Genomic DNA, 26,105 nt, shown 5'->3' with positions numbered 1-26,105 from the left:
GGTTTGCTGATGTCAACGTTGTTTACAGAGTGCCCCATGGTGGAGGTGGGCTTATGATATGGGCAGGCATAAACTACGGACAACGAACACAATTGCATTTTGTCGATGGCAATTTGAATGCAATTGGAATTTTGAGATACCGTGACGAGATCCTGAGGCCCATTGTCGTGCCATTCACCTGCCGCCATCACCTCATGTTTCAGCATGATAATGCACGGCCCCAGATTCAGCTGGTTGGATGGCAGCGGTAGGTACAGTTGTTCAGGGGGTCTTGCTCAGCCCCGCCGGAGAGTTCAGGTTCCAGACACTCTGTGATCTTGGAAATCAAGGCTGTTTACTAAAACGTTGGTGAGTGAGAACTATCATAGTTTTAGTAAGTGAGACAGTTGTTTTGTTGTTTATATTTTTTATTTAACCTTTATTTAACTAGGCAAGTCGTTTTTCTTCGTTTTTTTTTCTTCTACTGTGTTATTGACTTGTTAATTGTTTACTCCATGTGTAACTCTGTGTTGTCTGTTCACACTGCTATGCTTTATCTTGGCCAGGTCGCAGTTGTAAATGAGAACTTGTTCTCAACTAGCCTACCTGGTTAAATAAAGGTGAAATAAAAAAAATAAAAAGAACAAATTCTTATTTACAATGACGGCCTACCCCGGGCCAAACTCTAACGACGTTGGGCCAATTGTGCGCCTCCCTATGGGACCCCCAATCACGGCCGGTTGTGATAAAGCCTGGAATCGATCCGGGGTCTGTAGTGACGCCTCTAGCACTGAGATGCAGTGCCTGTGACCGTTGTTCCACTACATGCCTTTTTAATTAATGCGTGGTGCTGTGAGCCACTGACCTGCTGTGTTTCTCCTCAGCCTCAGACAGCAGCAGGTGGCTTCTAGGTTTTAGGACAACAAGCTGGCATGCTCTACTACCACAGACAGAAGGCCCAATCACAGGGGCTATAAAGCTGAAGCATACGTTTAGAACGTTTTCTCACCACCAAATATGGTAGTGAGAGGAAGTCCAGTCGCGGGTTGTGGGAATGGATGGAACTGGCTGGAAAAATGAGCTGACATTCTGATCATTTTCTCATCGATGAAATATCTGATCTCAATACATTTTTCTGCTTCCAAAACTAGAATGTATTACAAACACAGTGCACTCGGTTTTATAGACCTGCCTCTTTGCCAAAGTGGTCAAATATTGCTTTGTTTAGAAGGAGTGCAAGGTCGAATTGAGTTAGTTCACACACAAAACAAGCCAAAAGGATATAACTAGCTCATGTTTGGCTTTACCCAACTCCTTGCTTGTTCTGCCCAATATGCTTAATTTACTCCCACTGTAAAACGACACAGATGAACTATTTGGTTTATAAATCATAGACGAGAGAGCAGATCTATCGCCCTCTATCGGTTTAGTCATAATAATAAGGAAGACTTCGTGGCTGTGGTAACTAGTGAAGACCGCAGTCAAGCTAACAACAACAGATCAAACAGGTTTAAAATATGTTCACATCGAATGAACTAACTACGAATAACTTCAACAACGGAGAAAATTGAGGTCTGTTGCTAGCCATATGTTATTACAATTTGTGTAGTAAGTTGTGTAGCTAAATCAGCTAGCCTAGTGTAGTTATTTAGGCTGATTTGATAGAAATGCTAACTAGGCTAGCTAGCTAACGTCGATAACACGTCGTTGTTTAGCTAGCTGCTTTGCTCTCGCTTTTAACAACTAGTTCAGCTATTGACAACTAGAAATACGACGTTGCTTTCCATTTTATGTGCATTTTATGTGTCTTTTCAGTGAAACTACAAAGACACTTCCGGGTTTAGTTGGCACTGAGAAGATACCAGTTCGCGTTAACTAGTTGGTAAACAAGACGAGACTTGGAAGGCCTCGCGATACTACTACTACTAGTTAACTTGTTAGCTATGGGTGTTGTTCGGTTGGATAACTAGCTGGACCCAACACTAGCAGACATGCCGTGTTGTTGTCAGTAGCTGACAGTTGCAACGTAAGCTAAGTTAGTGCGAGGTTGGGGTTACTAAACTTGTCACCGTTTATTGTTTGATTACTATTCTAGATATTTTCTGCAGGAGTGTCCAGTGACTAACTAGTGAACTACATATTATGATGCCATGGAGGATAGGAAGCTGAAGAGAAAGATTTCCAGGCCCTCCACCAACCAGGCCCCTGCCCCACCAACCAGCACCCGGAAGAACACCGCCTCAGGACGGCATCTGGGCTTCAGCCACATGGGTACACACTCCAGCCAGAAGGGGAAGAGCCGCAGGTAAGAACCATAATCATCTGGATGACTTGAACTGCTTTGAGGTGAAGTTCTTAATTTGCTTGTGTGTGTGTCAGGGGTGTGAAGGCCAGACCGCAGCAGGCTTCAGGCAGTAAGGCAGGCCAGAGTCAGGCGGACCCCATCCAACACTCCTTCCTGACGGACGTCTCCGATGTGCAGGAGATGGAGAAAGGACTGCTGAGCCTTCTCAATGACTTCCACAATGGAAAACTACAGGCCTTTGGTGAGACCAGGGTTCCAGTGGCTCAGTGGATAAAAGCGTCTGCTGCTGAAAGAGCATATTACCTGTGTGTTAGTATGAAGGTGAAGTTTTACATGAACACTATCTATAACCACTCTTTTTAACCCCCCTCTCGCTCCCTCTTCCCCACCCCCTCTCGCTCCCTCTTCCCCACCCCCTCTCGCTCCCTCTTCCCCACCCCCTCTCGCTCCCTCTTCCCCACCCCCTCTCGCTCCCTCTTCCCCACCCCCTCTCGCTCCCTCTTCCCCCCCACTCTCGCTCCCTCCTACCCCCCATCTCGCTCCCGCTCTCTCCCCTGCCCCTCTCCCTCTAGGTAATGAGTGTTCTATAGATCAGATGGAACATGTGAGAGAGATGCAGGAGAAGTTGGCTCGGCTGCACTTTGACCTTTATGGGGAGGTGGACGAGATGCCTGAGGACCAACGGAAGACCGCCTGCGACTCCAACATGGACAAACTACTGCTCAACGTAAGATCTGGCAATAGGTTTGGTTAATGTAAGTATTCAGACCGCTTTGTGTTACAAAGTGGGGTTTTTACAATGGATTTAATTGCCAATTTTGTCAACAATCTACTTAAATTACTCTGTCAAAGTGGAAGAACATTTTTTTTTAAAGATAAATAAGAAATTATAACAAATCCTGTCGTTCCATAACTACTCAGCATCTTTGTTTAGGCCTACATTAGTTCAGGACAAAAATGTGGCTTAACAAATCACATAAGTTACATGGACTCACTGTGTGAAATAAGAGGTTGACATGATTTTTGAATGACCACTCCTTCCTCTGTCCCCCCATACATACATACATGCATACATACATGCATGCATACATACATACATCATCCCTCAGGTAAGTATTGAATTTCAAGAACAGATTCATCTATAAAGACCAGGGAGCTTTTTCAAAAGCCTCATAAAGAAAGGGCAGTGATTGGTAGATGGGTAACAATAACACGAGACATTGAATATCTCTTTTTTTAAAGCATGGTCAAGTTAATAATTATGCTGTGAATGATGTATTAAACCACCCGGACACACAGATTTTTTAAATATGTTTTTACTTGACCTTTATTTAACGAGGCAAGTCAGTTAAGAACAAATTCTTATTTTCAATGACAGGGTTAACTGCCTGTTCAGCCACATGAGGTCTAGCATTGTCTTGCATTAGGAGGAACCCAGGGCCAGCCGCACCAGCATATGGTTTCACAAGGGGTCTGAGGATCTCATCTCGGTACCTAATGGCAGTCAGGCTACCTCTGGCGAGCACATGGAGGGCTGTGCGGCCCCCCAAAGAAATACCACCCCACACCATGACTGACCCACCGCCAAACCGGTCATGCTGGAGGATGTTGCAGGCAGCAGAACGTTCTCCACGGCGTCTCCAGACTCTGTCACGTCTGTCACATGTGCTCAGTGTGAACCTGCTTTCCTCTGTGAAGAGCACAGGGCACCAGTGGCGAATTTGCCAATCTTGGTGTTCTCTGGCAAATGCCAAACGTCCTGCACGGTGTTGGGCTGTAAGCACAACCCCCACCTGTGGATGTCGGGCCCTCATACCACCCTCATGGAGTCTGTTTCTGACCGTTTGAGCAGACACATGCACATTTGTGGCCTGCTGGAGGTCATTTTGCAGGGCTCTGGCAGTGCTCCTCCTTGCACAAAGGCGGAGGTAGCGGTCCTGCTGCTGGTTTGTTGCCCTCCTACGGCCTCCTCCACGTCTCCTGATGCACTGGCCTGTCTCCTGGTAGCACCTCAATGCTCTGGACACTACGCCGACAGACACAGCAAACCTTCTTGCCACTGCTCGCATTGATGTGCCATCCTGGATGAGCTGCACTACCTGAGCCACTTGTGTGGGTTGTAGACTCCGTCTCATGCTACCACTAGAGTGAAAGCACCGCCAGCATTCAAAAGTGACCAAAATATCAGCCAGGAAGCATAGGAACTGAGGAGAGGTCTGTGGTCACCACCTGCAAAACCACTCCTTTATTGGGGGTGTCTTGCTAATTGCCTATAATTTCCACCTGTTGTCTATTCCATTTGCACAACAGCATGTGAAATTTATTGTCAATCAGTGTTTCTTCCTAAGTAGACAGTTTGATTTCACAGAAGTGTGATTGACTTGGAGTTACATTGTGTTGTTTAAGTGTTCCCTTTATTTTTTTGAGCAGTGTATAATGAGCATGTCCCATTATTGGGACAGATATATATATATATATATATTTTTTTCTCTCTCTTATGCACCTGTCAATGTTTGTCTATGGAGATTGCATGGCTGTGTGCCCGATTTTTTTTAAATATTTTTTTTTATATATTTTAAATTTTTTAATTAATAGAATTTTATATATATATATATATATATATATATATATTCTTATGCACCTGTCAGCAATGGGTAAGGCTGAAATAATTTGAAGGGGTGTCCACATACACTATATATAAAGTTTCCCCATCTACACCAAAGTAAATCTACCGTTGCGAATGTCAGACTGTGTGAGGCACATCACTCTGCAGGTTGCACATGGTGAGATTGTTGACTTTAGATTTTACACTAGCTACTTTACATGCTGATATTGGCTTTGATATTATTGTGTGTAGCAATGTTTGTTTGCTAGCTAGCTAGCCAGCCAGATAGCCCATAGAGAGAGCATTGCATTGAGAGAAGAGAGTGGCCAAGTTACAGTTTGGACTTAAATCAGCTTGAAAGTCTGTTAAGACTTGAAAACAGCCATCTAGCCATGATCCCCAACATCTTGACAGAGCTTGAAGATTTTTTTTTTAAAGAACATTGTCCAAATATTGTACAATCCAGGTGGGCAACGCTCTTATATAATTTACCCGCGAAAAAAAACTCCCAGCTGTAATTGATTCTAAAGTTGATTCTAACGTGTATTGACTCAAGGAGCTGAATACCTTGGCAAACTTTTAATTTGTATAAATCTTTTTTTATTTTTTTTATGTTAGAATTTTCTTCCACGTTCCGTGTTTTGTATAGATTGTTGACAAAGAAAATAACTATTAAATCCATTTTAATCCCACTTTGTAACACAATAAAATGTGAAGAAATCCAAGGGGTCTGAATACTTTTGCAAGAGACAATATATTTTTGGAGTGGGATGATCCCACTCGTCATATTTATTTTGTTTATTGGAAAGAAAGAAGAGAGTGCTGAAATAGCAGTGGGATGGATTCTAACCCACGCTGAAATAGCAGTGGGATGGATTCTAGCCCACGCTGAAATAGCAGTGGGATGGATTTTAACCCACGCTGAAATAGCAGTGGGATGGATTCTAGCCCACGCTGAAATAGCAGTGGGATGGATTTTAACCCACGCTGAAATAGCAGTGGGATGGATTCTAGCCCACGCTGAAATAGCAGTGGGATGGATTCTAGCCCACGCTGAAATAGCAGTGGGATGGATTCTAACCCACGCTGAAATAGCAGTGGGATGGATTCTAACCCACGCTGAAATAGCAGTGGGATGGATTCTAACCCACGCTGAAATAGCAGTGGGATGGATTCTAACCCACGCTGAAATAGCAGTGGGATGGATTCTAACCCACGCTGAAATAGCAGTGGGATGGATTCTAACCCACGCTGAAATAGCAGTGGGATGGATTCTAACCCACGCTGAAATAGCAGTGGGATGGATTCTAACCCACGCTGAAATAGCAGTGGGATGGATTCTAACCCACGCTGAAATAGCAGTGGGATGGATTCTAACCCACGCTGAAATAGCAGTGGGATGGATTCTAACCCACGCTGAAATAGCAGTGGGATGGATTCTAACCCACGCTGAAATAGCAGTGGGATGGATTCTAACCCACGCTGAAATAGCAGTGGGATGGATTCTAACCCACGCTGAAATAGCAGTGGGATGGATTCTAACCCACGCTGAAATAGCAGTGGGATGGATTCTAACAGTGGGACGCTGAAATAGCAGTGGGATGGATTCTAACCCACGCTGAAATAGCAGTGGGATGGATTCTAACCCACGCTGAAATAGCAGTGGGATGGATTCTAACCCACGCTGAAATAGCAGTGGGATGGATTCTAACCCAGGCTGAAATAGCAGTGGGATGGATTCTAACCCAGGCTGAAATAGCAGTGGGATGGATTCTAACCCAGGCTGAAATAGCAGTGGGATGGATTCTAACCCAGGCTGAAATAGCAGTGGGATGGATTTTAGCCCACGCTGAAATAGCAGTGGGATGGATTCTGACCCACGCTACAGGGGTAGATGTGGATTCTGACCCACGCTGCAGGGGTAGATGTGGATTCTAAACCACGCTGCAGGGGTAGATGTGGATTCTGGCCCACGCTGCAGGGGTAGATGTGGATTCTGACCCACGCTGCAGGGGTAGATGTGGATTCTAAACCACGCTGCAGGGGTAGATGTGGATTCTGACCCACGCTCCAGGGGTAGATGTGGATTCTGACCCACGCTACAGGGGTAGATGTAGATTCTAACCCACGCTACAGGGGTAGATGTGGATTCTGACCCACGCTACAGGGGTAGATGTGGATTCTGACCCACGCTACAGGGGTAGATGTGGATTCTGACCCACGCTCCAGGGGTAGATGTGGATTCTGACCCACGCTACAGGGGTAGATGTGGATTCTGACCCACGCTACAGGGGTAGATGTGGATTCTGACCCACGCTACAGGGGTATATGTGGATTCTGACCCACGCTACAGGGGTAGATGTGGATTCTGACCCACGCTACAGGGGTAGATGTGGATTCTGACCCACGCTACAGGGGTAGATGTGGATTCTGACCCACGCTACAGGGGTAGATGTGGATTCTGACCCACGCTACAGGGGTAGATGTGGATTCTGACCCACGCTACAGGGGTAGATGTGGATTCTGACCCACGCTACAGGGGTAGATGTGGATTCTGACCCACGCTACAGGGGTAGATGTGGATTCTGACCCACGCTACAGGGGTATATGTGGATTCTGACCCACGCTACAGGGGTAGATGTGGATTCTGACCCACGCTACAGGGGTATATGTGGATTCTGACCCACGCTACAGGGGTAGATGTGGATTCTGACCCACGCTACAGGGGTAGATGTGGATTCTAACCCACGCTACAGGGGTAGATGTGGATTCTGACCCACACTACAGGGGTAGATGTGGATTCTGAGCCACGCTACAGGGGTAGATGTGGATTCTGGCCCACGCTACAGGGGTAGATGTGGATTCTAACCCACGCTGCAGTGGCTTAGACCACCGTAAAAGTAGAATCGGCTAAATTACGTTGCCACGAGCAGCACTGCAAGATATTGATATGACGGAGATGAGACTTCAGTGAGACACACACTGCATCTCGTGGTTCACTCTGTTCACCGCGTTGGTAACCAGGACACCAAAACAGAGGAGAAGTTGAGCCTCGCGCTTCAACGCTCTTAGTTGTTGTGGAATTTGACCCACTTGGCTGTTTACTACTTTCTGCATCTGCGTCATATCGCAGAGTCTACCTTTTTGAAGTGTTTGTTGGATCTTGAAATTCTGTGAAACACTGAAAGTACTTGGTAGCAGTCTAGGCCCTAAGATCCCAACACACAGGGCCTCCCTCAGCGTGTCAAACAGGGATTTCTCCGTTTTCACAAGGCCAAAGTTAGGCATAATCTCCAGATCGAAGCCTTCTCATGTGAGAACAAAGCCACACACACACACACACACCTCATGCTCTGTGTATGTATCTTGGCTCAATGGAATGAAACGGCTCAATGTTAGCTCAGTGTAATGAAACATCTCTGTCCCTCTCTACAGCTAGAGGAACTGAGTTCATCAATGTATCCTTTTAGAAGACTTGTGTGGACAGGGTTGGATGTGTGAGGGGGGCTGAGAGCAGAGTGAGTGGGGGGCTGAGAGCAGAGGGGGGCTGAGAGCAGAGTGAGTGGGGGGGGCTGAGAGCAGAGTGAGTGAGGTGGGGGTGGGGCTCAGAGCAGAGTGAGTGAGTGTGTGTGGGAGAGGGGGCTCAGAGCAGAGTGAGTGAGTGTGTGTGTGGGAGAGGGGGCTCAGAGCAGAGTGAGTGAGGTGTGTGTGGGAGGGGCTCAGAGCAGAGTGAGGTGTGTGTGTGTGTGGGGGGGGGGCTCAGAGCAGAGTGAGTGAGATGTGTGTGGGAGAGGGGGCTCAGAGTGAGTGAGGCGTGGGAGGGGGGGCTCAGAGCAGAGTGAGCGAGGTGTGTGTGTTTCAGCTGTTCTCCTTGACTCCAATCTCCTCTCCACAAGTCAGAAGCTGAATCTGGCAGACAGCCAGGAGATACCCAGGACAGCCAGCATTTAAGTCGGTCTGCAGTCAAGTCTCATCTCCTTGTCTCCTAACCTCATCTCTTTATTTGATTTCCTTATCCCCTAAATTCATTTCCTTATATGCCTCTTCTCTTCTCCCCTGCCCTCTCGTCCCCTCTTCTCCTCTACCCAGCCCTCTCCCGTCCCCTCTTCTCCTCTACCCTGCCCTCCCGTCCCCTCTTCTCCTCTACCCTGCCCTCTCCCGTCCCCTCTTCTCCACTCTCCCCTCTTCCCCCCCTCTTCTCCTCTACCCTGTCCCCCCTCTCTTCTCCTCTAGCATCCCGTCCCCTCTTCTCCTCTACCCTGCCCTCCCGTCCCCTCTTCTCCTCTACCCTGCCCTCTCCCGTCCCCCTCTTCTCCTCTACCCTGCCCTCTCCCGTCCCCTCTTCTCCACTCTGCCCTCTCCCGTCCCCTCTTCTCCTCTACCCTGTCCCCCTCTCTTCTCCTCTACCCTGCCCCCCCCCTCTTCTCCTCTACCCTGTCCCCCCCTCTCTTCTCCTCTAGCATCCCGTCCCCTCTTCTCCTCTACCCCCCTTCTCCTCTACCCCCCCCCTCCTCTTCCCTCTCCTCTCCTTGGGGCTAGGGGTTTATGGGATTGGGCCTAATCACCATCCTCCACTTATCTGTAGAACACACTGCAAACACAGTTGCACGTATTTGCGACTTTGTTTAAAGTGGGAAACTCACTGCACATATCCACATGAGTGTCTGGACAAATGTTGATGCCTTTTTTAAAAATTTTTGCCTTTTTATTGTTGCCTTGGTTTGAACCAGTGTTACATTGAGATATAAATAAATAAATACATTAATATATATATTTATTTATATATATATTTGACCTTCTCCTACACATATTTGTCTTATATGCAGTTGGAATGCAATAATCATATTTGAAACTGCTTGATTGTCAACTGTTTATTTAGAGTAATCCTGTACATTACAGATTGAGGTTTTATTGTTAATTAATGTGGTTGGGTTGTTCTGATTTATTTTCCTCAGTTTTAGGAAAAAGTCAATAAAGAGAATTCTAATGACTTGAATCATGTTTCTGTGCTTTACTCATATGATGGATGGTGGTGGCGAGGCCTCATTCCCCACTATATGAGATATCTACTGCAGCCCTCATCCTCCACATACAACACCCGTTCTGCCAGTCGCATTCTGTTAAAGGTCCCCAAAGCTCATACATCCCTGGGTCGCTTGTCTTTTCAATTTGCTGCAGCTACCGACTGGAACGAGCTGCAACAAAACACTCGAACTGGACAGTTTTATCTCCATCTCTTCATTCAAAGACTCAATCATGGACCGTCTTACTGACAGTTGTGGCAGCTTTGTGTGATGTATTGTTGTCTCTACCTTGCCCTTTTTGCTGTTGTTTGTACCCAATAATGTTTGTACCATATCATAACCACCATCAATAAAAGACAATACTGTGCAGCTGTATTCATCGACCTGGCCAAGGCTTTCGACTCTGTCAATCACCACATTCTTATCGGCAGACTCAACAGCCTTGGTTTCTCAAATGACTGCCTCGCCTGGTTCACCAACTACTACTACTACTACCTCTGTCAAATCAGAGGGCCTGTTGTCTGGACCTCTGGCAGTCTCTATGGGGGGGTACCACAGGGTTCAAATCTCGGGCTGAATCTTTTCTCTGTATACATCAATGATGTCGGTCCTGCTGTTGTTGATTCTCTGATCCACCTCTACGCAGACGACACCATTCTGTATACTTCTGGCCCTTCGTTGGACACTGTTAACTAACCTCCAGATGAGGTTACCCACCAGTAGCACGCGCTCCAGCAGGTATATTTCACTGGTCACCCCCAAAGCCAATTCCTCCTTTGGCCGCCTTTCCTTCCAGTTCTCTGCTGAAAATGACTGGAACTAATTGCAAAAATCACTGAAGCTAGAGACTCACATCTCCCTCACTAACTTTAAACACCAGCTGTCAGAGCAGCTCACAGATCACCGCACATGTACATAGCCCATCTGTAAATAGCCCATCTGTACATAGCCCATCTGTAAATAGCCCATTGGTACATAGCCCATCTGTATATAGCCCATCTGTAAGTAACCCATCTGTAAATAGCCCATCTGTACATAGCCCATCTGTAAATAGCCCATCTGTACATAACCCATCTGTACATAGCCCATCGGTACATAACCCATCTGTACATAGCCCATCTGTAAATAACCCATCTGTAAATAGCCCATCTGTACATAGCCCATCGGTACATAACCCATCTGTACATAGCCCATCTGTAAATAGCCCATCTGTACATAACCCATCTGTACTTCGCCCATCTGTAAACATCCCATCCAACTACAACATTCCCATATTGTTATTTATTTTTGCTCCTTTGCACCCCAGTATCTTTACTTGCACATTCATCTCGACCAGGTCGCAGTTGTAAATGAGAACTTGTTCTCAACTGGCCTACCTGGTTAAATAAAATAACTATTCTGCACATCTATCACTCCAGTGTTAAATTGTAATTACTTCGCCGCTACGGCCTATTTATTGCCTCACCTCCCTAATCTCACCTAATTGGCACACACTGTATATATATTTTATATTGTGTTATTGACTGTATGTTTGTTTATATGTGTGTAACTCTGTTTGTGTCGCACTGCTTTGCTTTATCTTGGCCAGGTCGCAGTTGCAAATGAGAACTTGTTCTCCAATGGCCTACCTGGTTAAATAAAGGTGAAATAAATGCAATACCATGTTTTGTGCTACTACCATGTTGTTGTCATGTTGTGTTGCTACCATGCTATGTTATGTCTTGCTGTCTTGCTATGTTGTCATGTGTTGCTGCCATGTTGTGTTGTCATGTGTTGCTGCCTTGCTATGTTGTCATGTGTTGCTGCCTTGCTATGTTGTCATGTGTTGCTGCCATGCTATGTTGTCATGTGTTGCTGCCTTGCTATGTTGTCATGTGTTGCTGCCTTGCTATGTTGTCATGTGTTGCTGCCTTGCTATGTTGTCATGTGTTGCTGCCATGCTGTGTCATGTGTTGCTGCCTTGCTATGTTGTCATGTGTTGCTGCCTTGCTATGTTGTCATGTGTTGCTGCCATGCTGTGTCATGTGTTGCTGCCTTGCTATGTTGTCATGTGTTGCTGCCTTGCTATGTTGTCATGTGTTGCTGCCTTGCTATGTTGTCATGTGTTGCTGCCATGCTGTGTTATGTGTTGCTGCCATGCTGTGTTATGTGTTGCTGCCTTGCTATGTTGTCATGTGTTGCTGCCTTGCTATGTTGTCATGTGTTGCTGCCTTGCTATGTTGTCATGTGTTGCTGCCTTGCTATGTTGTCATGTGTTGCTGCCTTGCTATGTTGTCATGTGTTGCTACCATGCTGTGTTATGTGTTGCTGCCTTGCTATGTTGTCATGTGTTGCTGCCTTGCTATGTTGTCATGTGTTGCTGCCATGCTATGTTGTCATGTGTTGCTGCCTTGCTATGTTGTCATGTGTTGCTGCCTTGCTATGTTGTCATGTGTTGCTGCCTTGCTATGTTGTCATGTGTTGCTGCCTTGCTATGTTGTCATGTGTTGCTGCCTTGCTATGTTGTTGTCTTAGATCTCTCTATGTAGTGTTGTCTCTCTTGTTGTGACGTGTTGTCCTATAAATTAAAGATTTTAATACCAGCACCCATCCCAGCAGGAAGCCTTTTGGTAAGCCTTCATTGTAAATACAAATTTGTTCTTAACCTAGTTAAAGGTTAAAACAAAACATGTAAAGTATGTTTTCACCTGGTGATCTTTGTGCACATCTTAATAATGTCCAAGACTTGAATTTCCCTTCAGGGGAAATAATGTCCTCTTACTTTTGCCGCTCCCCACAAGTGATGCATTTCAGCAAATGATTGTTTGTGTAGTAACTCTATCAGTGACAGATCATGTGCCGTGCACAGGCCGATCCTGTTGACCAAGCAGCCTAGACTACTCGGTAACCAAAGCCTCCCAGTGCGTGCGCACTGTAGGAACATGACACTCCGAATCTGATTTGTATTCCTAGTGTCCACTCTTGTCACGTCTCCAGAACCCATTGGATGAGAAGGTCGGTGATCAGGGACCGCTACCGGCGGGTGTGCGTGGGAATGTTGCATGCGCCTTATGCTCTAGTTTCTGTTATTCTGTCTCTAAGGAGACCGGGCAAGGAGAGGGAGGAATTGTGTGGAAGGAGAGTAGGTTTTTTAATAAATTGCACTTTATAGTCACACTTGTGCAGGTCTATGGAATAATTACATTGCATAGGACCTCCTTGACCGGACAGTTTTTGAAACGCAGGTAAAAGTATCACCGCTGTATCATTGTATTATCACATTTTTAACTGGACTGTTGACTGAAGAAGATTTACCCGCACTTTGTTTAAAATACTGAATTTGAACCACACAAACAATCGCTTATAAAAGGCTACCCAAAAGAAGGCTATCGATTTCAATTAAACAGAGCGTAATCGGGTAGTATCCTCAACTGGCCCAAAGCACCGTTTGGTCCAGTCCTGGTCCTAACCCAGGTCCTCACAGCGTGGCACAGTGGCAGCTGAGCGGGACAAACTACCAACCCCAGTCGGCCCTGATCAGCTCGTTCACAGGGACAGCCGACACCCGCTTCAGTGCCTGGACCCCCATCACAAACAAGACCTCCAACCACCAGGTCAGCCAAGTGAGATAAGACAAGCAATCATTTTCCTTTCTCCTTTTTATTTTTGTTATGGTTTTCCACCACCTTGGCCTTCCCTACTAAAACATATTTATATTTGAGTAATTTAGGAGAGGTGACTTACAGTAATGAGTGTATGTTATTTTTGTACTGGTGCCTTGTGGGAATTGAACCCATAACCCAGCGTTGGTAGCACCATACCAACTAATCCACAAGGGACAAATCTCCATTTAACTTGTACATCTATTCATTCCCATACTACTATATTTTTGCACAAAAAAAGCCTTCTGATACCCTGCCATTGTGCCCTTGAGCACAACTGGGGCCAGCTGACCCATTGTCTGCTTCAGGGTAGGCTGTGTGTGTGTCTTGGAGTAGGCTGTGTGTGTGTGTCTTGGAGTAGGCTGTGTGTGTGTGTCTCGGGGTAGACTGTGTGTGTGTGTGTCTTGGAGTAGGCTGTGTGTGTCTCGGAGTAGGCTGTGTGTGTGTGTGTGTGTGTGTGGTTCCCCTCACAGTCCTTTCCGTTCTATGAAATGTTGTTTAAACCTCTCTGGTAGCGTCCCACCTCGACAACAGCCAGTGAAATTGCAGGGCGCCAAATTCAAAACAACAGAAATCCCATAATTAAAATTCCTCAAACATCAATGTATTTTACACCATTTTAAAGATACACTTCTTGTTAATCCAACCACAGTGTCCGATTTCAAAAAGGCTTTACGACGAAAGCAAACCAAACGATTATGTTAGGTCTGCACCTAGTCACAGCCACAGCAAAACACAGCCAATTTCCAGCCAAAGAGAGGAGTCACAAAAAGCAGAAATAGAGATAAAATTAATCACTAACCTTTGATGATCTTCATGAGATGACACTCATAGGACTTCATGTTACACAATACATGTATGTTTTGTTCGATAAAGTTCATATTTATATAAAAAAATTGTTTACATTGGCGCGTTATGTTCAGTAGTTCCAAAACATCCGGTGATTTTGCAGAGAGCCACATCAATTTACAGAAATACTCATAATAAACATTGCTAAAAGATACAAGTGTTATGCATGTAATTTTAGATCCACTTCTCCTTAATGCAACCGCTGTGTCAGATTTTTTTAAACTTTACGGAAAAAGCACACCATGCAATAATCTGAGTACAGCTCAGACACAAAAACAAGCCGTACAGATATCCGCCATGTTGTGGAGTCAACGGAAGTCAGAAATAGCATTATAAATATTAATTTACCTTTGATCTTCATCAGAATGTACTCCCAGGAATCCCAGTTCCACAATAAATGTTTGTTTTGTTGGATAAAGTCCATCATTTATGTCCAAATACCTCCCTTTCATTCGCACGTTTAGCCCAGTAATCCAAATTCATGAGGCGTGATCACTAGGTCCAGACGAAAAGTCAAAAAGTTCTGTTACAGTCCATAGAAACATGTCAAATGATATATAGAATCAATCTTTAGGATGTTTTTAACATAAATCTTCAATAATGTTCCAACCCGAGAATTCCTTTGTCTTCAGAAATGCAATGGAACGCAGGTCGCTCTCACGTGAGCGCGCGTGATCAGCTCATGCCACTCTGGAAGAGCCCTGACTCAATCAGCTCTCATTCCTTCCTCCTTCACAGTAGAAACCTCAAACAAGGTTCTAAAGACTGTTGCCATCTAGTGGAACCCTTAGGAAGTGCAATATGACCCCATAGACACTGTATATTCGATAGGCAATGACTTGAAAAACTACAAACCTCAGATTTCCCACTTCCTGGATTGATTTTTTTCTCAGATTTGTGCCTGCCATATGAGTTCTGTTATACTCACAGACATCATTCAAACAGTTTTAGAAACGTCAGAGTGTTTTCTATCCAAATCTACTAATTATATGCATATATAAGATTCTGGGCCTGAGTGACTATGCATAGATAATAAACAGCGAGTAGAAGCAGTGTACAAAACAAATGGTGGGTCGGGGTCAATGTAAATAGTCCGGTGGCCATTTGATTAATTGTTCAGCAGTCTGATGGCTTGGAGGTAGAAGCTGTTAAGGAGCCTTTTGGACCTAGACTTGGTGCTCCGGTACCGCTTGTCTTGCGGTAGCCAAGCCTATTTTATGGGCTTTCCTCTGACACTGCCTGGTATAGAGGTCCTGGATGACAGGAAGCTTGGCCCCAGTGATGTACTGGGCCGTATGCACTACCCTCTGTAGCGCCTTACGGTCAGATTCCGAGCAGTTGCCATACCAGGCGGTGATGCAACCGGTCAGGATGCTCTCGATGGTTCAGCTGTAGAACTTTTTGAGGATCTGGGGACCCATGCCAACCTTTTCAGTCTCCTGAGGGGGAAAAGGTTTTGTTGTGCCCTCTTCACGACTGTCTTGGTGTGTTTGGACCATGATAGTTTGTTGGTGTTTTGGACACCAAGGAACTTGAAACTCTCAACCTTCTCCACTACAGCCCCATTGATGTTAATGGGGGTCTGTTCGGCCTGCCTCTTTCTGTAGTGCACGATCAGCTCCATGGTCTTGCTCACATTGAGGGAGAGGTTGTTATCCTGGCACCACACTGCCAGTTCTATGACCTCCTCCCTATTGGCTGTCTCATTGTCTGTGAACAGGCCTACCACTTTTGCAACGTCAGTAAACTTAATGATGGTGTTGGAGTCGTGTTTGGCAACGCAGTTGTGGGTGAACAGGGAGTACAGGAGGGGACTAAGTACACACCCCTGAGGGGCCCCAGTGTTGAGGATCAGCATGGCAGACATGTTGTTGCCTACCCTTACCACCTGGGGGTGGCCTGTCAGGAATTCTAGGATGCAGTTGCAAAGGGAGGTGTTTAGTCCCAGAGTCCTTAGTTTAGTGATAAGCTTTGTGGGCACTATGGTGTTGAACGCTGAGCTGTAGTCAATGAACAGCATTCTCACATAGGTGTTCCTTTTGTCCAGGTGGGAAAGGACAGTGTGAAGTACGATTGAGATTGCGTCATCTGTGATTCTGTTGGTGCAGAATGCGAATTGGAGTCGGTCTAGGGTATCCGGGAGGATGCTGTTGATGTGAGCCATTACCGGCCTTTCAAAGCACTTCATGGCTACCGAGTACTACGGGGCAGTCATCATTTGGGCAGAGTACCTTCGCTTCCTTGGGCACAGGGACTATGGTGGTCTGCTTGAAACATGTAGGTATTACAGACTCAGTCAGGGAGAGGTTGAAAAGGTCAGTGAAGACACTTGCCAGTTGGTCCGCTCATGCTTTGAGTACACGTCCTGGTAATCCATCCGGCCCTGCGGCTTTGTGAATGTTGACCTCTGTTTAAAGGTTTTGTTCACATCGGCTACCGAGAGCGTTATCACACAGTCATCTAGAACAGCTGTTGCTCTCGTGCATGCTTCAGTGTTGCTTGCCTGGACGCGAGCATAAAATACATTTAGCTTGTCTGGTAGGCTTGTACAACTGGGAATCCCGCGGCTGGGTTTCCCTTTGTAGTCCGTAATAGTTTTCTGGCCCTGCCACATCCGAATAGCGCCAGAGTCGGTATAGTAGGATTGGATTTTAGTCCTGTATTGACATTTTCCCTGCTTGATGGCTCGTTCGCTGTTCAGTGTTGTCATTTAACTTCTGAGTTGTTCCACTTTAGTGAAATAGTAATTTAAATTATTGTCAATATCAGGGGCTTCTCTTCTTTACCATTAAGTAGTGTTACCTTGGAGTGCCTTTCAGCTTCATCTGAGAAGGCCGCTGTTCATTGTCCTGTGCTTCTGAAAGTCTACTAATATCGGGGTTCCATTCTGTTGCTGTTCATTGTCCTGTGCTTCTGAAAGTCTACTAATATCGGGGTTCTATTCTGTTGCTGTTCATTGTCCTGTGCTTTTGAAAGTCTACTAATATCGGGGTTCTATTCTGTTGCTGTTCATTGTCCTGTGCTTCTGAAAGTCTACTAATATCGGGGTTCTATTCTGTTGCTGTTCATTGTCCTGTGCTTCTGAAAGTCTACTAATATCGGGGTTTTATTCTGTTGCTGTTCATTGTCCTGTGCTTTTGAAAGTCTACTAATATCGGGGGTCTATTCTGTTGCTGTTCATTGTCCTGTGCTTCTGAAAGTCTACTAATATCGGGGTTCTATTCTGTTGCTGTTCATTGTCCTGTGCTTTTGAAAGTCTACTAATATCGGGGTTCTATTCTGTTGCTGTTCACGGTGCTGCAGTCTTTTATCGCCGCTATAAACTTGTTTGTTTATGTTAGCACCACCGTTGAATACTTTACTCGTGAAAAATGAATCACTGCGAATCAAATCAAACTTTATTTACACAGCACATTTCCGACACAGATGCAGTGCAATGTACTTTACAGGAAAATGAATAAACACAGTATATAGATGACAGCCATGATGGGAGTTCAAACAGTAAAGCAAAGAACAAGTGCGGTTCTTGGTAAAAACCTAAATAAATCTAAATAAATAAATAAATAAATAAATCTCTCTCTCTCTCTCTCACTTATATTCATATATATATATATATATATATATATTCTCTCTTATATATATATATATATATATAAGAGAGAGAGAGATTTATTTAGGTTTTTACTTAAAAAGTGGGAGAACTTGGAGGGTCCTGGCTGAACAGGTGAGGGGTTAGAGGTTAGGGCTTGTTTTCTCTCCGTCACTCCCTCCCTCTCTCTCTCTCTATTCCTCTTTCTCCCAGCATGACAATGATCCCAAACACACCGCCCGGGCAATGAAGGAGTGGCTTCGTAAGAAGCATTTCAAGGTCCTGGAGCCTAGCCAATCTCCAGATCTCAACCCCATAGAAAATCTTTGGATGGAGTTGAAAGTCCGTGTTGCCCAGCAACAGCCCCAAAACATCACTGCTCTAGAGGAGAACTGCATGGAGGAATGGGCCAAAATACCAGCAACAGTGTGTGAAAACCTTGTGAAGACTTACAGAAAACGTTTGACCTCTGTCATTGCCAACAAAGGGTATATAACAAAGTATTGAGATAAACTTTTGTTATTGACCAAATACTTATTTTCCACCATAATTTGCAAATAAATTAATAAAAGATCCTACAATGTGATTTTCTGGATTTTTTTCCCTCATTTTGTCTGTCATAGTTGAAGTGTACCTATGATGAAAATTACAGGCCTCTCTCATCTTTTTAGGTGGGAGAACTTGCACAATTGGTGGCTGACTAAATACTTTTTTTGCCCCACTGTATATGCAGAGGACAAGGGAATCAGCAAGCTCACTTCAAGTTATATCACACTGTTAAGAAACATCCCTAGTGTTTTGATCTCCCTCATGTAAAAGTACTACTGAATTACTGCACACAACCTATTCATGCGGTAGTAACTATTTAGAGATGTGTAGGGGTTCTGTAGTGAACGTGTAGTTTCTGCTGTAGTCAAGATACACAAGTAGAGTTTTGTAGGTTTCAGAAGGAAAATAGTAGTATTTCCAGTGGTATTCAGGTAGAGATTTTTACTATGTGTTTGTTTTGTGAATAAGTAGTCAAAACACTACAGGCAAGTAGTCATCAGTAGAGTTTGGCAGCTCGTGGCTGCACTTCATGTGCTCGTTACCACAGAAGAAGACAAAATGGGAAGTAGTTGGTTGTTGTTAGCTAGCTACTGTTCGACAATCCCGAATGTAATCATTTTCCATCCTTTGTCATCCGGTCTTTTCATAATTCTTATTATGCTGGCACCATCTGTAAGTTTAACTTTCCTTTATGTTTTATGAATTCTGTCATGTCATTTGTTTAGCCTTTTATATAACTTGTTACCACATCAAAAAGATTGCTAGCCAAAATGGTCTTAGCCGTTAGCCGTTTTCATAGAGATGTATTGTGTTTAGCCTAGCTGTTTGCTAGCCCCATTGAAATGGTCCAATGTAGCAGTGGAAGCTGCTGAGTGGAGGATGGCTCATAAATAATGGCTGGAAATTAGCGTTTGGAATGGCATCAAACTCATGGAACACATGGAACTTATGGATCACATGGAACTCATGGAATTCATGGAACACATGGAACTCATGGAACACATGGAACACATGGAACTCATGGAACTCATGGAACACATGGAACTCATGGAACACATGGAACTCATGGAACACATGGAACTCATGGAACACATGGAACTCATGGAACTCATGGAACACATGGAACTCATGGAACACATGGAACTCATGGAACTCATGGAACACATGGAACTCATGTGTTTGATATATTTGATACCATTCCACCTATTCCGCTCCAGCCATTACCACAAACCTGTCCTCCTTAATTAAGTTTGCCACCAACCTCCTGTGGTGGCCACCAACCTCCTGTGGTGGCCACCAACCTCCTGTGGTGGCCACCAACCTCCTGTGGTGGCCACCAACCTCCTGTGTAGCCTCTGTTTTCATCATGCATGTAATAAGTGTGCGTGTGTTTGAATGCAAATGTACAGTATTTTCATATGAATATACTTACCCATTCTACTTACATCGTTTGACCTGTTGCCATGGAGGCCCTCGACATAAGAAGACTGGAGGCCATTGTTGGTAAGATTAATAAACGTTGTTTATCAAATGTTTTTCTGTGTTGTTTTACAGTGCATTCGGAAATGATTCAGACCCCTTGACTTTTTCCACATTTTGTTACATTACAGCCTTATTCCTAAATCAATTAAATTATTTATTTTTCTCATCAATCTACACACAATACCCCATAATGACATCACAATACCCCATAATCCCAAACACAGGTTTTCAGAAATGTTTGCAAATTTTTACATATATATAAGAAATACCTTATTTACATAAGTATTCAGACCTTTTGCTATGAGACTTGAAATTGAGCTCTGGTGCATCCTGTTTCCATTGATCATCCTTGAGATGTTTCCTCAACTTGATTGGATTCCACCTGTGGTAAATTAAATTGACTGGACATGATTTGGAAAGGCACACACTTGTCTCATTAGGTCAACCTTTTTTAAATTAGCATACACACAGTTTCATGGTCTAAACTGTATTAATACTCACAGTAATCATTCACTAAACAGGATACAAAACAAACTACAGTTTACCTTGAAACATGTTACATTTTAACAGAATCCATCAGGTTGAAGGAATTGTCCATAGAGCACCGAGACAGGATTGTGTCGAGGCACAATTCTGCAATAATTGAAGGTCCCCAAGAACACGGTGGCCTCCAAACGTATTCCATTTAAGAATGATTGAACCACCAAGACTCTTCCTAGAGCCGGCCGCCCGGCCAAACTGAGCAATGGGGGGAGAAGGGCCTTGGTCAGGGATGTGACCAAGAACCCAATGGTCACTCTGACATAACTCCAGATATGGGAGAACCTTCCAGAAGGACAACCATCTCTGCAGCACCTCCAATCATGCCTTTATGGTAGAGTGGCCAGACGGAAGACACTCCTCAGTAAAATGCACATGGCAGCCCGCAAGAAGTTTGCCAAAAGTCACCTAAAGGACTCTGAGACCATGAGAAATAAGATTCTCTGGTCTGATGAAACCAAGATTTAAATCTTTGGCCTGAATGCCAAGCGTCACGCCTGGAGGAAACCTGGCACCAACCTGGCACCATGCCTAAGGATGGTGGTGGCAGCATCATGCTGTGGGGATGTTTTTCACCGGCAGGGACTGGGAAACTAGTCAGGATCGAGGGAAAGATTAATGGAGAAAAGTACAGAGAGATCCATGATGAAAACCTGCTCCAGAGCGCCCAGGACCTCAGACTGGGGGTGAAGATTCACCTTCCAACAGGACAACGACCCTAAGCACACAGCCAAGACAATGCAAGAGTGGCTTCGGGACAAGACTCTGAATGTCCTTGAGTGGCCCAGCCAGAGCCCGGACTTGAACCCGATCTAACATCTCTTGAGAGACCTGAAAATAGCTGTGCAGCGACACTCTCCAAATACAGGTGTGTCAAGCTTGTAGCATCATACCCAAGAAGACTCCTGCTCTGCCGCACAGGTCAGCTGGCATTGGAGGGTCCTGGCTGAACAGGTGAGGGGTGAGGGGTCAGATGTTAGGGCTCGTTTTCTCTCCGTCACTCCCTCCCTCTCTCTCTCTATTCCTCTTTCTCCCTTTAGTACTGTGTGTGAGGTTAACTGACCTCTACACCCCCCCCCCACACACCTCCTCTCTCTCTATTCCTCTTTCTCCCTTTAGTACTGTGTGTGAGGTTAACCGACCTCTACACCCCCCCCCCCCTCCCACACACCTCCTCTCTCTCTCTATTCCTCTTTCTCCCTTTAGTACTGTGTGTGAGGTTAACTGACCTCCACCCCCCCCACACACACACACCTCCTCTCTCTCTCTCTATTCCTCTTTCTCCCTTTAGTAATGTGTGAGGTTAACCGACCTCTACACCCAACACACACACACACACACCTCTCTCCGCAGGACTGTCTGTGGTCGGTGAGGTGTGTGCGCCGGGGCTGGTTCCTGCCCTATAATCCAGGGGACAGAGAGTATGGTGGGTGGAAGAGCCACTATGTGTCCTGTGTGTCCACTCTGGACTGGCTGACACCCAGAGAGGCAGCACAAACGTACGGCACACTCAACATGCCCTGCTCCGGAGAGAGGGAGGAGGAGGAGGAGAGACGCAGGGAGAGGAGGATCAGACAAACCATCCGGGAGAGAGTGGAGGAGCAGAAAAGTGAGTGAGAGGAGAGGAGAGTGGAGGAGAGGAGAGAGTTGAGGAGAGAAGAGAAGAGAGAGGGAGGAGGAGGAGAGACGCAGGGAGAGGAGGATCAGACAAACCATCCGGGAGAGAGTGGAGGACCAGAAGAGTGAGTGAGAGGAGGAGAGGAGAGAAGAGAGTGGAGGAGAGGAGAGGAGAGAAGAGTGGAGGAGAGGAGAGAAGAGTGGAGGAGAGAGTTGAGGAGAGAAGAGTGGAGGAGAGGAGAGTGGAGGAGAGAGGAGAGTGGAGGAGAGAAGAGAGTGGAGGAGAGGTGTAGAGGAGGAGAGGTGTAGAGGAGGAGAGGTGTAGAGGAGGAGAGGAGCAGAAGGGGGAGGAGAGAGTGGAGGAGAGGAGGAGCAGAAGAGTGACTGAGAGGACAAGAGGAGAGGGGTAGAGGAGGAGAGGTGTAGAGGAGGAGAGGAGCAGAAGGGGGAGGAGAGAGTGGAGGAGAGGAGGAGCAGAAGAGTGACTGAGAGGACAAGAGGAGAGAGAGGAGAGAGAGGAGGAGAGGGGCAGAAGGGGGAGGAGAGGATCAGTTATGTGGTGCTGCATGACCCAGCTGGTAGAGCATGAGGCCTGGATAGTGGCTTTGGATAGAAGCATATCTATTACTGTGTTGGATTAGATACAGAGTTTGGGTCAGAGGTGACAGCCAGGCTGGATGATATCTCCTTTCTCTGTGTTCTCCCCAGGAGTTTCGCTGACGTCCAGACCAGCTTGGAGGAGCAACAGCAACAGACCAGGGGGAATAGTGGTCAGCCGTCCCCAGGGAGAGAGGCTGGTGCCTGGGAGAACGAGGAGCGTTCAGCCCTCTCCCTCCTGGTTGTCAGACAGGACGGGACGTGTCTGTTTAACCCCTGACGTCAGCCTTAACTTGACCCCCACTCTGACCCTGGAGAAGAGCCAGCTCTCCAGTCATGTGAGGTCCCAGGCCATGGGGTGAGAGGCCGTGCCCAACCATAGATATAGACCTCACCTGTTTGGTTCATGGGACAGTGTGTGTTTTTTTGTGTATTTATGTCACCTTTATTTAACCAGGTAGACCAGATCACCTTTATTTAACCAGGTAGACCAGATCACCTTTATTTAACCAGGTAGACCAGATCACCTTTATTTAACCGGGTAGACCAGATCACCTTTATTTAACCAGGTAGACCAGATCACCTTTATTTAACCAGGGAGACCAGATCACCTTTATTTAACCAGGTAGACCAGATCACCTTTATTTAACCAGGTAGACCAGATCACCTTTATTTAACCGGGTAGACCAGCTCACCTTTATTTAACCGGGTAGACCAGATCACCTTTATATAACCGGGTAGACCAGCTCACCTTTATTTAACCAGGTAGACCAGATCACCTTTATTTAACCGGGTAGACCAGCTCACCTTTATATAACCGGGTAGACCAGCTCACCTTTATTTAACCAGGTAGACCAGATCACCTTTATTTAACCGGGTAGACCAGATCACCTTTATTTAACCGGGTAGACCAGCTCACCTTTATTTAACCGGGTAGACCAGCTCACCTTTATTTAACCGGGTAGACCAGATCACCTTTATTTAACCAGGTAGACCAGATCACCTTTATTTAACCAGGTAGACCAGATCACCTTTATTTAACCAGGTAGACCAGATCACCTTTATTTAACCAGGTAGACCAGATCACCTTTATTTAATCAGGTAGGCCAGATCACCTTTATTTAACCAGGTAGACCAGATCACCTTTATTTAACCAGGAAGGCCAGTTGAGAACAAGTTCTCATTTACAACTGCGACCTGACCAAGATAAAGCCAAGCAGTTCGACACCAACAACACAGAGTTACACATGGAGTAAACAAACATTCAATCAATAATACAGTATAAAAAAGTGTATAAACAGTGAGTGCAAATGAGGTGAGATAAGAGAGGTAAAGGCAAAAACTAGGCCATGTTGGCGAAGTAAAAACAATATAGCAATTTAACACTGGAATGGTAGATGTACAGGGGATGAATGTGCTAGTAGAGATACTGGGGTGCAAAGGAGCAAGATAAATAAATACAATATGGGGATGAGGTAGTTGGATGGGCTATTTATAGATGGGCTATGTACAGGTGCAGTGATCTGTTAGCTGCTCTGACAGCTGGTGCTTAAAGCTAGTGAGGGAGGTAAGAGTCTCCAGCTTCAGGGATTTTTGCAGTTCGTTCCAGTCATTGGCAGTAGAGAACTGGAAGGAAAGGCGGCCAAAGGAGGAATTGGCTTTGTGGGTGACCAGTGAAATATACCTGCTGGAAATATACCTGCTATATAACGTGCGTGCGTGCGCATATAATGTGTGTGTGTGTTTGGTTCATGACCAGTATATATAAGGTGTGTGTTTGGTTCATGACCAGTATATATAACGTGTGTGTTTGGTTCATGACCAGTATATATAACGTGTGTGTTTGGGACTACGGTTTCAGGGACAGTGTGAACAGAGGAGGTTGGCCCACTTCCACCAGTAGCAGACCCAGAGCCTCATCCTCTCTCTCTCCATCACCACCTCTTCTGCTGCTGCTGTCCAACAGGATACCTGCCTACGAGGTGAGACATTTAGAGCAGGGAGAGTCAATTACTTGACTCTCCCTTGACTCTCACATTTTAATTCTAGTCAATTCAGAAAGTAAACCAAATTCCAAATGTTCCTAATTAAAAAGCATTGACAAGAATTGGAATGATTTCTCTTCTCTCCTCTCCTAGTTGGTCCTGTGTGGTGTGAGAGTAGGAGTGGTGGTGGTTCTATACGACCACAGAGGGACCCTCCAGGCTCTGTTATCCCAGGCAGAGAGGGCTCTGGGTGGGCAGCGAGCTCAGAGACTTGGGGTGCTGGCTCCTGGAGGTACGGAGGAGATCACTCTGCTGCAAGGTGAGGATGGAACACTGGGTCAGGGATCATAGTTCACTGAAGGTCATAGTCACTGCTTGACCTTTGACCTCTCTTTGACCCCAGGCTACAAGGTGACAGAGAAGAGTGTACTGACCCCGGACTACAAGGAATTCTGGGAGAAGCTGTGTGGCTGGGTCGTTCTACCTGAGGAGGGAGGAGGGGTGGACATCTTCTGTCCCCTCGCAGCGTCTGGTGTGTAGATCGAGAGAATGGTTTATTTTCAAATTCAGAAATGGCGACATTACATGGTATCAATAGCAGCTAACACAATACAAAATACATACATCCAGACAATAAAATCTACAAATCAGTCACTCAGTCACTCAGTCACTCAAGCACAGAGGAAAAACTACAAACCGACTGCACTAACACTCACATTCTTCTCTTTGTGTCTCTCTGTGTCTCTCTCTCTCTCTTCACCTCTCCCTCCCTCCCCCTCTCTCTCTTTTTCTCTCAGCCAGAGGAGTACTGCTGGTCCAGTCTCTGTCTACTCTGACAGGGCTAGAGGTCTCAGCTCCTACTGGGATGGCCACCGGATGCTTCCAGAACAGTGAGTCAGGGAGGAAGGGATGCTTCTAGAACAGTGAGTCAGGGAGGAAGGGATGCTTCTAGAACAGTGAGTCAGGGAGAAGGGATGCTTCTAGAACAGTGAGTCAGGGAGGAAGGGATGCTTCTAGAACAGTGAGTCAGGGAGGAAGGGATGCTTCTAGAACAGTGAGTCAGGACTAAGGGATGCTTCTAGAACAGTGAGTCAGGGAGGAAGGGATGCTTCTAGAACAGTGAGTCAGGGAGGAAGGGATGCTTCTAGAACAGTGAGTCAGGGAGGAAGGGATGCTTCTAGAACAGTGAGTCAGGGAGGAAGGGATGCTTCTAGAACAGTGAATCAGGGAGGAAGGGATGCTTCTAGAACAGTGAGTCAGGGAGGAAGGGATGCTTCTAGAACAGTGAGTCAGGGAGGAAGGGATGCTTCTAGAACAGTGAGTCAGGGAGGAAGGGATGCTTC

The 26,105-nt window shown here is 45.7% G+C and overlaps 2 protein-coding genes across 5 annotated transcripts in view; both read left to right on the top strand.

Moving 5' to 3' along the window:
* The first annotated feature begins 1,408 nt into the window (after positions 1–1,408).
* ccdc28a (coiled-coil domain containing 28A) lies at positions 1,409–9,380 on the top strand. Of its 4 annotated transcripts, none has more exons than XM_065025902.1 (6): positions 1,409–1,551; positions 2,075–2,284; positions 2,359–2,525; positions 2,857–3,011; positions 8,325–8,347; positions 8,790–9,380. In XM_065025902.1, exons 2-6 carry the CDS (start codon positions 2,130–2,132, stop codon positions 8,794–8,796), a joined length of 507 nt encoding a protein of 168 aa, XP_064881974.1. In that variant the 5' UTR covers positions 1,409–1,551; positions 2,075–2,129; the 3' UTR covers positions 8,797–9,380. The 4 variants fall into 4 exon arrangements, with proteins under 4 accessions (XP_064881974.1, XP_064881975.1, XP_064881973.1 ...); XM_065025903.1 differs by having other exon boundaries at positions 2,857–3,039; positions 8,786–9,380; XM_065025901.1 differs by having other exon boundaries at positions 1,411–1,551; positions 2,088–2,284; positions 8,786–9,380.
* A 10,624-nt stretch (positions 9,381–20,004) lies between these two features.
* The window catches only part of LOC115124955 (epithelial cell-transforming sequence 2 oncogene-like), a 16,858-nt gene continuing 10,757 nt past the window's right edge, over positions 20,005–26,105 (top strand). Inside the window, 8 exon segments of the mRNA XM_065025030.1 lie at positions 20,005–20,044; positions 21,462–21,517; positions 21,917–22,172; positions 22,889–23,135; positions 24,639–24,759; positions 24,916–25,081; positions 25,166–25,294; positions 25,560–25,652. Of these exon segments, the coding sequence (XP_064881102.1) occupies positions 20,005–20,044; positions 21,462–21,517; positions 21,917–22,172; positions 22,889–23,135; positions 24,639–24,759; positions 24,916–25,081; positions 25,166–25,294; positions 25,560–25,652 (1,108 nt within the window).

Source organism: Oncorhynchus nerka, linkage group LG12, assembly GCF_034236695.1.
Source record: "Oncorhynchus nerka isolate Pitt River linkage group LG12, Oner_Uvic_2.0, whole genome shotgun sequence".
Classification (NCBI taxonomy): domain Eukaryota; kingdom Metazoa; phylum Chordata; class Actinopteri; order Salmoniformes; family Salmonidae; genus Oncorhynchus; species Oncorhynchus nerka.
The sequence above is the reverse complement of the archived record's forward strand: the minus strand, read 5'-3'. Positions and strand labels throughout refer to the sequence as shown.